Raw genomic sequence first — 12,651 nt, forward strand, 5'->3', positions numbered from 1 at the left:
TTACCTACACATTGAAATGTTATGTACATATTGCTTTGGTACTTTTTTTGCTCTCGGTCCTACAAAAGTTCCTTTGAGCCAACCTGTGTATGGCTAACCTTAGAACAAAATGTCCAAAAGCAGACACTTCTATATCTACAACAGACTTTTCCCTACCCCCTCCCTACCTCCAAACTCCTCCTTTCAACTCCCTGACACTTTGCAAAAAAGGTCTCGACTCTTGTCTGTAATTCGTTTTTTTCTCCTCCTCTACACTCCTCCCAACTCCCTCTCGCCGCTCGCTCGTCTCACCGAAAGGAAGGCAGAGGAATTTCATTGAGAAAATGGAGGGCACTGGAAAGACTAGAGTCCCCAGTGGAGCACTCTGGGGTGTTGGGTTGCAACAGCGGCTTTCTTTCTGCAGGCAGATGAACTCATAATGGAAAAATGAGCGTGGCCGCAGTAACCCGAACCTCTCACTGGCTGGGATGTGGAGGGGAGGGGAGGGGGAAGGAGAGGGTGGGGGTAGCTATGGGCCTTGGCAACAACAAACTGAGAACCAGCCCTACCACCACAGCACCGCCCCAAAGCCCTGGCGGTTCCCTTTCAGCAGTGCTAGGATGCAAACACAAGGGCTGGAAATGCAAGGGACATACGGCGTATGGATGTTGTGCATATAAGTGACAGTCAACTGGGAGCAGAGCTGTCTTTGTTGTGTTTCCCTTGGGTCTTATGGGCACAGTGGACAAACACAGCTACAACGTGAGCCTCCCAGCGCTGAAACCAGCATACATCTCAATACAATAAGACCGACGATTGAAATTCTTTTGACTTTTTAATGTTTTGATAGAAGCCGGGATAGTGCTCAACTTGGTGCTTGAAGGAATCTGGTAGAAAAAAAAGGACGTCTGTGGATAAACTGGACTCTGTTGGTAGGAGGAGGAGTTTGAGGGGGCTGGTGGGCCTGCCTGAGTGTTGTGCCACAAATAAGAGCTGGCCAGCTATTTTGCCTGTTCAGAAATTCTATTACAAGGACCTCATAGTCCTAATATGACCAAATCAAATCAAAATGATAGATAAGTGCGCCACTAGGCCTTAGGCAGTTATGTGGTTCAGGCTTGCGAATAAAGTCTTTTTCACATTTACGTTTCGTAAAATAACGTCAAGCTAGCTACACCAGCCAGCACACAATTGACACTGGTGCTATCGCCTCAAATCTCCCCATCACTGGCTGGCAGTGATATTATTTACAGTGTGATAGAGTGCTGGCCCGGGAATGAAGAGTCTGATTTCCCCCAGTGACATCTTATCAGAGCCACAGCACTGCAACTGAATTCCCCAGGAGTGAGTCACCAAACTCACCACACTGCTGAGGTGCAGGAGACTAGAGCTTCACCCACTTGTGCCTGCTCTTGCCCTTCAGCCACTCATACAAACAAACACACTGATGCATGCGCATGCACTCACTCACACAGGCACACATACACTATACTGTGTATGAGATGAGACCAGGTCGTCACCAACCGGACCACAACCATTAGCAACAAGGAGAAATATCCACCACCCACCCCGGATGAGAGAGATTTTCAATTTATACAACTTCCGGAAATAGAAATGTGATTAAACAATTTGATTAGGGATTGATAGACATATAAAGATCTCATCCATTTGCGGTGTGGCTGGTTGTCAGGGTGTGTCCAGTTACTGACCTGTATATTACTAATGCCAGGTGGATGGGCAGAGTGCCGACACCGCAGACTCACCATTCTCTACCACTGTACTACACTACACTGCTGCTCCCCACTAGGTCCTTACTCATGGCTTAAAAATACTTTCGAGGACAAGTGATATTATGACAAATTAAGGTTTTGTCCTTGCAGGGCTAGAGGCGATCAAACCAAAAATATGCACATTAATACTCTCTCTCTCCCTGTGGATATTGGCCTGGTATTTATAGACTGAGGAAGAAAACCCATCTGTACATTGAAAAAGTTCACACTGCTTTGAGCAATAGGTGTATGCTTGTGTCTCTGTCCTATAGACGTGCCTGGATGTCCTTCCATGTACCACCACAACGAGGGGTATCCCAACCCCCAGCAAAACAATGAAGGTAAGCAAAAACTCTGGTAACTAGGTTATACGAATTATGACTTGTTCAGAAGCACGTATAAACCCTTCATAGATACTTCATAGACACATATGACTAATGTTATAATGCATTATGACTGCAGCATTTTTTTGTGTGTGTTTTTTTTTACATTCATGCCTTATTACCAAAAGTCTGTGGTTCATTGCACTGTAGATGGGAGGGGCATACTACATGCACCGAATCTCCCTCTCCCATTTTTTATTTATTTAAATGAGGCCTTGCTACTGGCTGTAACCGGCCCAGTGTCCGTATTTCTATTGACTAACCGGAGGTGTCGCTATGTTTCCATTGGCAGAGGCTCTGGCCCCTTTTCCTGCCTCAAGGATCTCCGGATAAACATTTCTACTGGAAAAAGCCTGTGTATTCTTCCTTGAGAAAAGAAAAACACTCCTCCTCCTCTTCACTCCCTTTGTTTGTCACACCATTCTAGTTATTGTCCAGGATCATTTCTTAAACAAGTGAGAACTCAGGAACTGCCCTTGAACAGCCATTCCCAAGACAGACTGTATTACTTAGGATCATCAGAGTATTAAACACTTCAAATGAAATATGAAAACAAAAGGAAGAGATATTTACATGAAGGAATCCTCCCCTTCTCACTAAGTACTCTACTCCTTTGTGTTGAAGTGGATAAGCACATCCAATAAAGAGTGTTCTCTTCTCAACCACTTCAACGTGTGTCATGGGCGAATTCACCGTTTTCATACTCATTCATTTTGCCACAATGTGATTCAAGATTTGGCATACAAGTTAAAGCCACACAGGACAACTTGAGGAACTAATTATAACACCTGTCTTGTTTTACAGGCTATCTCTTTGAAAACGACTCCTGCGTCGTTCCGGAGAAATTCGAAGGTGAGCCTTACAACCTGCTATCGACCGTCCAGGAGTCAGCTCAAGACACAGAGCCTAAAACTTGCACACTCCAATCCACTTCAATAGGTGTCACTGAGATCAGATAATGGTTATGGGTGATGGCACTGAGGGTGTCCACTGTCCGTTCTCCATAGGAGAGGAACAGAATCCATTCAATCACATCACGTGTCTCTCCGTTTGGTATCAGCACACTATAAGTGCCAATCGTATCAGATAGAGTGTCGCTGACTGAACAATAAGCTTTAGAGTTTTTTTTTTTTTTTGCGTGACAGGCTCTTGGTTGGAGCTGAGTTAGCGGGTTTTGTTTCCCCGTGCGTGAGGTAGGGATCAGGCTCCTGTGTCATGGAGAGCAAGGTGACAGTCGGTTTCCCATTGTGCGCTGGGGGGGATTGACGTGAGGGGAGAGCCTGAGGGCTACTGCACAGGTTGAACCGGCGAAACACACTGCGTTAGAGCACCATTTACTTACAAGCGGCTTGCCCCAAGTTCCCACACATACGGTGCTTATCCAATTAGACTTACCCCCACACCAGTGGGTCACCACTGTCTTATGTTAATGTTGCCTCTAGTGTTACTGCGTTTCCATCAGGAGTGTGACACTTTTTATTTAGTTTATTTAACCAGGCAAGTCAGTAAAGAACACATTCTTATTTACAATGATGGCCTACCAAAAAGGCCTCCTGTGGGGATGGGGGGGGCTGGAATTAAAAATACAAAAAAAAGACAAAACAACACTACATAAAGAGAGACCTAAGACAACAACACAGCAAGGCAGCAACACAAGACAACACAGCATGGTAGCAACACAACGTGGTAGCAGCACAAAACATGCAGCAAACATTATTGGGCACAGTCAACAGCACAGATGTCAATAAGGTAGAGACAACAATACATCACACAAAGCAGCCACAACTGTCAGTAAGAGTGTCCATGATTCAGTCTTTGAATGAAGAGATTGAGATAAAACTGTCCAGTTTGAGTGTTGGATGCAGCTCGTTCCAGTCGCTAGCTCCAGTCGCTAGCGAACTGAAAAGACGAGCAACCCAGTGTGTGCTTCGGGGACCTTTAACGAATGTGACTGGCAGAACGGGTGTTCTACAGTGGGGCAAAAAAAGTATTTAGTCAGCCACCAATTGTGCAAGTTCTCAAACTTAAAAAGATGAGAGAGGCCTGTAATTTTCATCATAGGTACACTTCATATATATCAGACAAAATATGAAAAACAATCCAGAAAATCACATTGTAGGATTTTTAATTAATTTATTTGCAAATTATGGTGGGAAATAAGTATTTGGTCACCTACAAACAAGAAAGATTTCTGGCTCTCACAGACCTGTAACTTCTTCTTTAAGAGGCTCCTCTGTCCTCCACTCGTTACCTGTATTAATGGCACCTGTTTGAACTTGTTATCAGTATAAAAGACACATGTCCACAACCTCAAACAGTCACACTCCAAACTCCACTATGGCCAAGACCAAAGAGCTGTCAAAGGACACCAGAAACAAAATTGTAGACATGCACCAGGCTGGGAAGACTGAATCTGCAATAGGTAAGCAGCTTGGTTTGAAGAAATCAACTGTGGGAGCAATTATTAGGAAATGGAAGACATACAAGACCACTGATAATCTCCCTCGATCTGGGGCTCCAAGCAAGATCTCACCATGTGGGGTCAAAATGATCACAAGAACGGTGAGCAAAAATCCCAGAACCACACGGTGAATGACCTGCAGAGAGCTGGGACCAAAATAACAAAGCCTACCATCAGCAAGGGCATTGAAGATGAAACGTGGCTGGGTCTTTCAGCATGACAATGATCCCAAACACACCGCCCGGGCAATGAAGGAGTGGCTTCATAAGAAGCATTTCAAGGTCCTGGAGTGGCCAGATCTCAACCCCATAGAAAATCTTTGGAGGGAGTTGAAAGTCCGTGTTGCCCAGCAACAGCCCCAAAACATCCCTGCTCTAGAGGAGATCTGCATGGAGGAATTGGCCAAAACACCAGCAACAGTTTGTGAAAACCTTGTGAAGACTTACAGAAAACGTTTGACCTCTGTCATTGCCAACAAAGGGTATATAACAAAGTATTGAGATAAACTTTTGTTATTGACCAAATACTTATTTTCCACCATAATTTGCAAATAAATTCATAAAAAATCATACAAATATGATTTGTATGTACCTATGATGAAAATTACAGGCCTCTCTCATCTTTTTAAGTGGGAGAACTTGCACAATTGGTGGCTGACTAAATACTTTTTTGCCCCACTGTATGTGGAGGATGAGGGCTGCAGTAGATATCTCAGATAGGGCATCAACCAGTGGGTCTTGCAATGGGTATACAGAGATGACCAGTTCACAGAGGTGTATAGAGTGCAGCGATGTGTCCTATAAGGAGCATTGGTGGCAAACTAAAGACTTGTGGCGAGCAGAAGCAACAACCTCCGCATCATTCAAGACTGTTGCTTTGTGAGGTGTTAAATAGTTCAGTTAGTTCACAGTTAGCCGCTGCTATGTAAATGAAAGCTGAAAAGTACCCAGGGCCTTCCCTTGAAGACCCAGTGAGACACGGGTACCGGCCCGCATAGATGGAAACCCCCCCAAAAATAGGATCATTTTGGGTAAAACACTGGGGTAAATCCTCAGTGGAAATGCACCATCACCCTGACCAAGATAATCAACTCTCCCTCACATGGTTGCAGTTACTACAGTGTCTTAAGCATGTCAAGACAGCCATTGATTGGACTCAACCCAAAATGACAGTCTTATCCATATCCTATTAGTAATGGTAAACAAGCTTTGCCCACATTACCATGCTTGTTAGTAGCGGTCTTATGTAAATGGTAGCTGCCTATTTCCTTAAACCAGCCTGAGCCTACAGCCTAGTCCAACCTCCGGTGTCCCTATTCCTCTCCAGGTGAGGTGAAGCAGGAGGCGGGTAGTGTGTTCCGTGATGGGGCCCCCTACCAGCGCCGGGGATCCCTGCAGCTCTGGCAGTTCCTGGTGGCCCTGCTGGATGACCCGGGAAACGCCCACTTCATCGCCTGGACCGGCCGCGGCATGGAGTTCAAACTCATCGAGCCTGAGGAGGTAAGGCCCAACCTACAAGTCGAAATCTAAAGTAATTAGAACGACAGTAATGGCATCTCTAGCGGAACTATATCTACTGTAAAACAAAATGTATCACGTCCTCTTTGGAAAGAATTGTTAGAAGTAGGCTTAACTGTTAGAACAAGGCTAAGTTTGCTTGTTTGGGAGGTCAGAGACAGACATAAGAGGTATTTCATGCGGAGTGTGCCTTGTAATGGCATTTCCCAATTTGGGATCTTTTCTCTTTGTTAAGAAACGTTATAGGCTTGACCATCAGAAGTAGTTCCCCCTGCTATGTGTTGCAGGGTCAGACGTAAGAGGTATGTAAAGGGTCAATCTGCAGTTGCTACATTCCTTTCTGGGCTTATAAATGAATGATTATGGACCCATTGAGTCTTGAATCATTTAACTTAGAAACGCCTCATGAACTTAGTTCAACTGTCGTACCACATCAGAACCCAAAATACAAGCTCGTTTAAAAAAAAAAAAAATTAAACACTACCCACATGAAAAAAGACGTATACTATGTTTAAATACTATAGTATTCACTGTAGTGTCTTTACAGACTTTACTGAACATAAAAATACACACAACATGCAACAGCTTCAATTGTTTTACGGAGTTACAGTTCATAAAGAAATCAGTCAATTGAAATAAACTAATTAGGCCCTAAACTATGGATTTCACATGACTGGGCAAGGGTGCAGCCATGGGTGGGCCTGGGAAGACATAGGCCCACTCACTTGGGAACCAGGCCCAGCCAATCAGAATGAGTTATTCCCCAGAATGAGTTATTACAGACAGAAATACTCATCAGTTTCATCAGCTGTCCGGGTGGCTAGTCTCAGAAAATCTTGCAGGTGAAGAAGCCGGATGTGGAGGTCCTGGGCTGGCTTGGTTACATTTGGTCTGCACTTGTGAGGCCAGTTGGACATACTGCCAAATTCTCTAAAACGGCTTATGGTAGAGAAATGAACATTAAATTCCTTTTGGTGTCCCCAGCACAAGGTTCACCTGTGTAATGATTAAGCTGTTTAATCAGCTTCTTGATATGCCACACCTGTCAGGTAGATGGATTGTCTTGGCAAAGGAGAAATGCTCACTAACAGACACGTAAAGAAATGCGTGCACAAAATTTGAGAGAAATTAGCTTTTTGAGCATATGGAAAATTCTGGGATCTTTTATTTCAGATCAAGAAACATGGGACCAACAATGTTGTATTTATATTTCTGTTCAGTATAAATACTGTAGTAAGAAAAAAACTGTAGTACAGTGCCTTCCGAAGGTATTCATATCACTTGACTTATTCCACAGTTTTGTTACAGCCTGAATTCAAAATGGATGTAAAAAAATCTCACCCATCTACACACAATACCCCATAATTACAAAGTGAAGACATGTTTTTAGAAATGTTAGCACATTTTCTCAAGCTCTGTTACATTAGATGGGGAGCGGTGGTGAACAGTAATCTTCAAGTCTTTCCACAGATTGTCAATGTGATTCAAGTCTGGGCCACTATAGGACTTTCACATTCTTGTCCTGAAACCATTCCAGATTTGCTGGATGTATGCATGGGGTCATTGTCCTGTTGGAAAGTAAATCTTTGCCCCAGTCTAAGGTCATTTGCACTCTGAAGCAGGTTCTCATCCAGGGTTGATCTGTATTTGGCTCCATTCATTGTTCCCTCTATCCTTACCAGTCTCCCAGTCGTAAGTCGAAAAGCATCCCCATACCATGATGCTGCAACCACCATGCTTCACGGTAGGGATGGTGTTAGGTGGGCGCTTTGCATTCAGACCACAGAATCTTTTAGCTTACGCTCTGTCTTTCACGTGCCTTTTTGCAAACTCCAGGCGTGCTCATGTACCTTTTTATTAGGAGTGGCATCCATCTGGCTGCTCTCCCATCAAGTCCAGATTGGTGAAGTGCTTTAGAAACTGTTTTCCTTCTGGCAAGTTCTCCCATCTCAGCCAATTCATTTTGTACGAAGGACCAAGGATATACAGTGTGCCTCCTCACAATTCTCTGTCGGAGATCTACAGAGACTTCATGGTATAGGTTCTGCTCTGACATGCACTGTCAACTATGGGACCTCATATAGAGACAGGTGTGTTTCTTTCTAAATCATTTCACAATTTAATTGGCCTCAGGTGAACTCCAATCAAGTTGTAGTGACATCTCAAGGATGATCAAAGGAATTATGAGCATTAGAGCAAATGGGTATGAATATTTATATTTCTGTATTTCATTTTTAATAAATGAGCAAAAATGTATAAAAACATGTTCTCGTCATTATGGGGTAAGGTGTGTAGATGGGTGACACATTTTGGGGGCAATTCAGGCTTTAACACCAAAAATGTGGAATAAGTCAAGGGGTATGAATACGTTCTGAAGGCACTGTATATACTATAGTGTATTATAGTATACTGTAGTATGGACTGTAGTACTTGTAGAGTTTTTGCTGACATTACTGTAGTATTTACTATAGTGTTTTTGTTTTATTATCTTCGACATAGCGAAGAAAACCTACTGGACAAAATACTTGAAAGAGCAAATTTTCCCAATCTGTAGCTGGGTAGAACTTAGGTCTAAACGGACAGTTCAGAGCTCCTGCTCTTTTGATAACCTGTAGGGAACACAATATATGGTCTATAATTGGCTTTTAGGTTTCTCACTTAGAGGTGGCACAAATTTGGATATGGGGAGGGGAATGGGCAGGGTATATGCAAATTAAATACTGTAGTGTTTTTGCAGACATTTCTTTAGGATTTACTGTAGTGTTTTTGTGGTAAGTAGTATACTGTATATTTACAATAGTATTCTACAATATACTACAACATTCTCTAGTAAGTACTACACATGTTATAGGTATACTAGTGTTTAGTATAGTATTCTACAGTTCACTCCATAATTCTATAGTAAGTACTGTAGTATTCTATAGTAAACTGTAGTATTTTTTAATGTGGGTCTATAGCCTCAAAACATGGCTAACACTATCATTTTGATATCATGGACGGTAAGTCCATAGCTCTGTCGATGAATTTGAGAGTGGTTGGATTTCTCCAACCCCAGCTTTTTACCGAAACAGGGGAGAGGAGTACACTTCATGGTTTCAAGCACTGATTGCCCCTTTAACGCTGATTGAGCTTTCTCTAGAAAAAGGTTTCAATGTTTGATATTGCTCCCCCCTCCACCCTTCTAAACCATCTCTGGGGCAGTGCACTGATCTAAACTGCCAGTTGCCCATTAACCTCCATGCATTATTTACCACACGTATTAACAGGAGATACACACACAAAATGGAAGATGAGCTCCATCACCTCATATTCACTACACATCACCTATAAGTAAATGGACTGGTTGAGAGATGCTTTTGAAGTTGAGCTGTTGACTTGAAGTTTACTCAAACAGATAACTGAATTTACAAGACATTTAGAAAACATTCTGATACAATGATACTTCCATTATCTGGCTACTGTACATAAATAATTCATACTACAAGAGCAGCTAAGGTTGAGTGTCTACTCAGGATCAGAGAGAGTAGTCTGCTCAGGGAAATCAGCATTCCCTAATCCCCTAAATCAGGAGTCGACTACACCTTCACAACGTGTCCACACTCAAGTCTTCCTATAGTGACCAGGCTGTTTGTCATCAACACACATCTCAGACGGCGCAGTTCCATTCTGGTCTCGTTTGGAGATGTGAGACATTTCGTAAGGTATTGGAATTAGCAGGCTGTCAGTGGGGAGTTCAACTTGAGGTTGAGACAATATTTCACGATGCTGCCTCTATGACAACCTGGCACCAGGGTCATTTCACTGCGCACATTGTGGGACTCTGGTTGCATTAAAGTGGTGATGGGTTATATAAAAAGGAAGTGAATCCACATGTGGGGGCTTTTGATATGATGAGCCAGTTAGCTTGGAGAGAAAAAGCCTCAAAACTGGTCACCGAGGATCCCCTAGTGGTGGCATTGTAGATTTGTAGGCAGAAGGAAGAAAAATGGTGTTGTTCCCTACAGGGCAAATTATTTGGAATTCATTCATATTGGCCCCAGCAACTTTCCCCCTAGGATTTGTTTCTTCAGTGGTGGCCGGGGAGGCTAAGATTACTACTAGCGTTAGCGCAGTTATATGCTAGCTATTCCATTGCGCAACGACATGTTAACTGTTCCCATAGACTTCCAGTCATTGAGCCAACGACTATCCATTTGAAAGTGCGTCTCCGCAAAAATACATATATAGCCCCAAAAGAATTTGGGCAGAGGGGGCAACAATTAAGCCACCCCTGCTAAATAAATATAGAATATATACACAGGTCCTCACTCCATCTGACCTCAATCCATAAAATAATATAATCGGAGTGTCCTTTGGCAGATGCTAAAAACTCCTTTTAAATGTGTGTTCATTCACCCGTGAAGAGCAGAGGGCCTGGAGCTGAACAGTCCCAGATGTAACCACCTCTTGCTCTCTTCCCTCCCTCCCCCTCTCTCGTTCCCGCTCTCCTCAGGTGGCCAGGCTCTGGGGCATGCAGAAGAACCGTCCAGCCATGAACTATGACAAGCTCAGTCGCTCCCTGCGTTATTACTACGAGAAGGGCATTATGCAAAAGGTACAAACTAAAGGCATTTATAAACCTAGCTGTACAATATGCTTTATTCAGTAGATCAAATGTGTCTCAGAGCGATGGGTCTGCCGATCATATGGTTGGCTCTTCCATTTCATTTAGAAGCAATGTTTTACATTAAATGGCTAATGTGTATATCGGATTTATTTGATTAGATTTGTTACACACACAGTATAACGACACAGACTAATGAACATATCTAACAAAGGAATTCCTTTCCTTCGTATTGGCAGGTGGCAGGGGAGCGCTATGTTTACAAGTTTGTGTGCGAGCCCGAGGCTCTCATCTCCCTGGCCTTCCCCGACAACCAGCGGCCCAGCCTGAAGGCAGAGTTTGAGCGCTACGTCAACGAGGAGGACACTGTGCCCCTGTCCCACATGGACGAGGGGGCCTCCTACCCCAGTGAACAAGCCCCACCAAACATGGGCGCCCAGCCCTACTCCAAAGGTTACATGTACTAATGCCACCACCCCACCCGCTATCCTCTCTGTCGGGAGTTGGCAACAGGCGGCCCGTGGGACGAAACCGACCGACAAGTGTTTTTTTGGGGGGGCGGGGCCTCCAAAAGTTTTTCGGTTTTCGTTTTGTCAAAGACTAACATCACCTGGAATTCAGCCCAAAATGTGTTTAATTTAGGACATTTGTTCCCAAGTATTCCCACAAATAAAAAGAGGTGATAATGTCTCAATGTAATCAAGATATGAAAGTTGTTTTTTTTCAAATACAATCTCTTTTTTGGGCTTAGTTGCGGTTCATTTGCAGCGTACAAATGATTATGTTCCGGGACCCCCGACCACCCGCTCCGAAAAAAAAATAGTCCCGCGTCTGAATCTAATCTAGTTGCCTACCCCGGCCCCGGCACCTATTGCACATGTCCACCCCATTCACTTGTATATAAAAAGGCTATGGTGTTTCTTTGAGTTTTTAACAGCTGCATTCCTCTCACTTCTGAGGCCTATTTAATCCATACACATGACTGTGGTTAAAGAGATTGCTTAATAAAGACACAATATTACTACTACTCTGTGCAAAGACATATATTCTTTCTCTGATAACATTGTGACAGATTTGGAATGGCTACACAGAGGGAGAATGGGTGTTATTTCAACACATGGAGTAATTTACAGTATAGATCATGAGCATGAAAATCAGTTAATCTAACTTCAGTCTATGGCAGACTCTCAATTGCATACTCCTCGACTCCTCTCTCCTCTGGCTTTCTCATCCAATGGGTTTTGAGGAGAGTACGCGAGGAGTATGCAATTGAGATTCTCCCAAAGTCGTTGACAAAAGAGCACATGCATTTCCGACCTCACATGCTGACATTATCAGTGGTCACACCTTATGTGAACTAGGAAACGTGATTACTACGAAGGTTCTTATAGGTCAGACTGTTCCACTCCAAATACAGTGCATTCGTAAAGTATTCAGACCCCTTCCCCTTTGTTACATTACAGCCTTAAATCTAAAATTACTTAAATGTTTTCCTCATTAATCTACACACTATACCCCATAATGACAAAGCGAAAACATGTTTGCAAATGTATTCACATTTTTTTTAAAGACACACTACTGGTCAAAAGTTTTAGAACACCGACTCATTCAAGGGTTATTCTTTATTTTTACTATTTTCTACATTGTAGAATAATAGCAAAGACATGAAATGAAATAACATATGGAATCATGTAGTAAACAAAAAAGTGTTAAACAAATCAAATAGCCATCCTTTGCCTTGACAGCATTGCACTCTTGACATTCTCTCAACCAGCTTCATGAGGTACTCACCTGGAATGCATTTTAATAAACATGTGTGCCTTCTTAAACGTTAATTTGTGGAATTTCTTTCCTTCTTAATGCGTTTGAACCAATCAGTTGTGTTGTGACAAGGTAGGGGTGGTATACAGAAGATAGGGATATTAGATAAAAGACTAAG

The 12,651-nt window shown here is 43.0% G+C and overlaps 1 protein-coding gene across 2 annotated transcripts in view; it reads left to right on the forward strand.

Annotated features, from left to right (window-relative positions):
* Positions 1-11,739, forward strand: part of LOC118357639 (ETS translocation variant 4-like) — a 41,162-nt gene extending 29,423 nt beyond the window's left edge. For both annotated transcript variants that reach the window (XM_035734960.2, XM_035734959.2), the window contains 5 exons: positions 2,021-2,089; positions 2,936-2,983; positions 5,919-6,091; positions 10,602-10,703; positions 10,952-11,739. In XM_035734960.2, coding sequence (XP_035590853.1) covers positions 2,021-2,089; positions 2,936-2,983; positions 5,919-6,091; positions 10,602-10,703; positions 10,952-11,179 — 620 coding nt within the window. In that variant the 3' untranslated portion in view covers positions 11,180-11,739. The remainder of the gene's footprint in view (positions 1-2,020; positions 2,090-2,935; positions 2,984-5,918; positions 6,092-10,601; positions 10,704-10,951) is intronic.
* The last annotated feature ends 912 nt before the right edge of the window (positions 11,740-12,651 follow it).

This window comes from Oncorhynchus keta, chromosome 24 (assembly GCF_023373465.1).
Source record: "Oncorhynchus keta strain PuntledgeMale-10-30-2019 chromosome 24, Oket_V2, whole genome shotgun sequence".
Classification (NCBI taxonomy): Eukaryota; Metazoa; Chordata; class Actinopteri; order Salmoniformes; family Salmonidae; genus Oncorhynchus; species Oncorhynchus keta.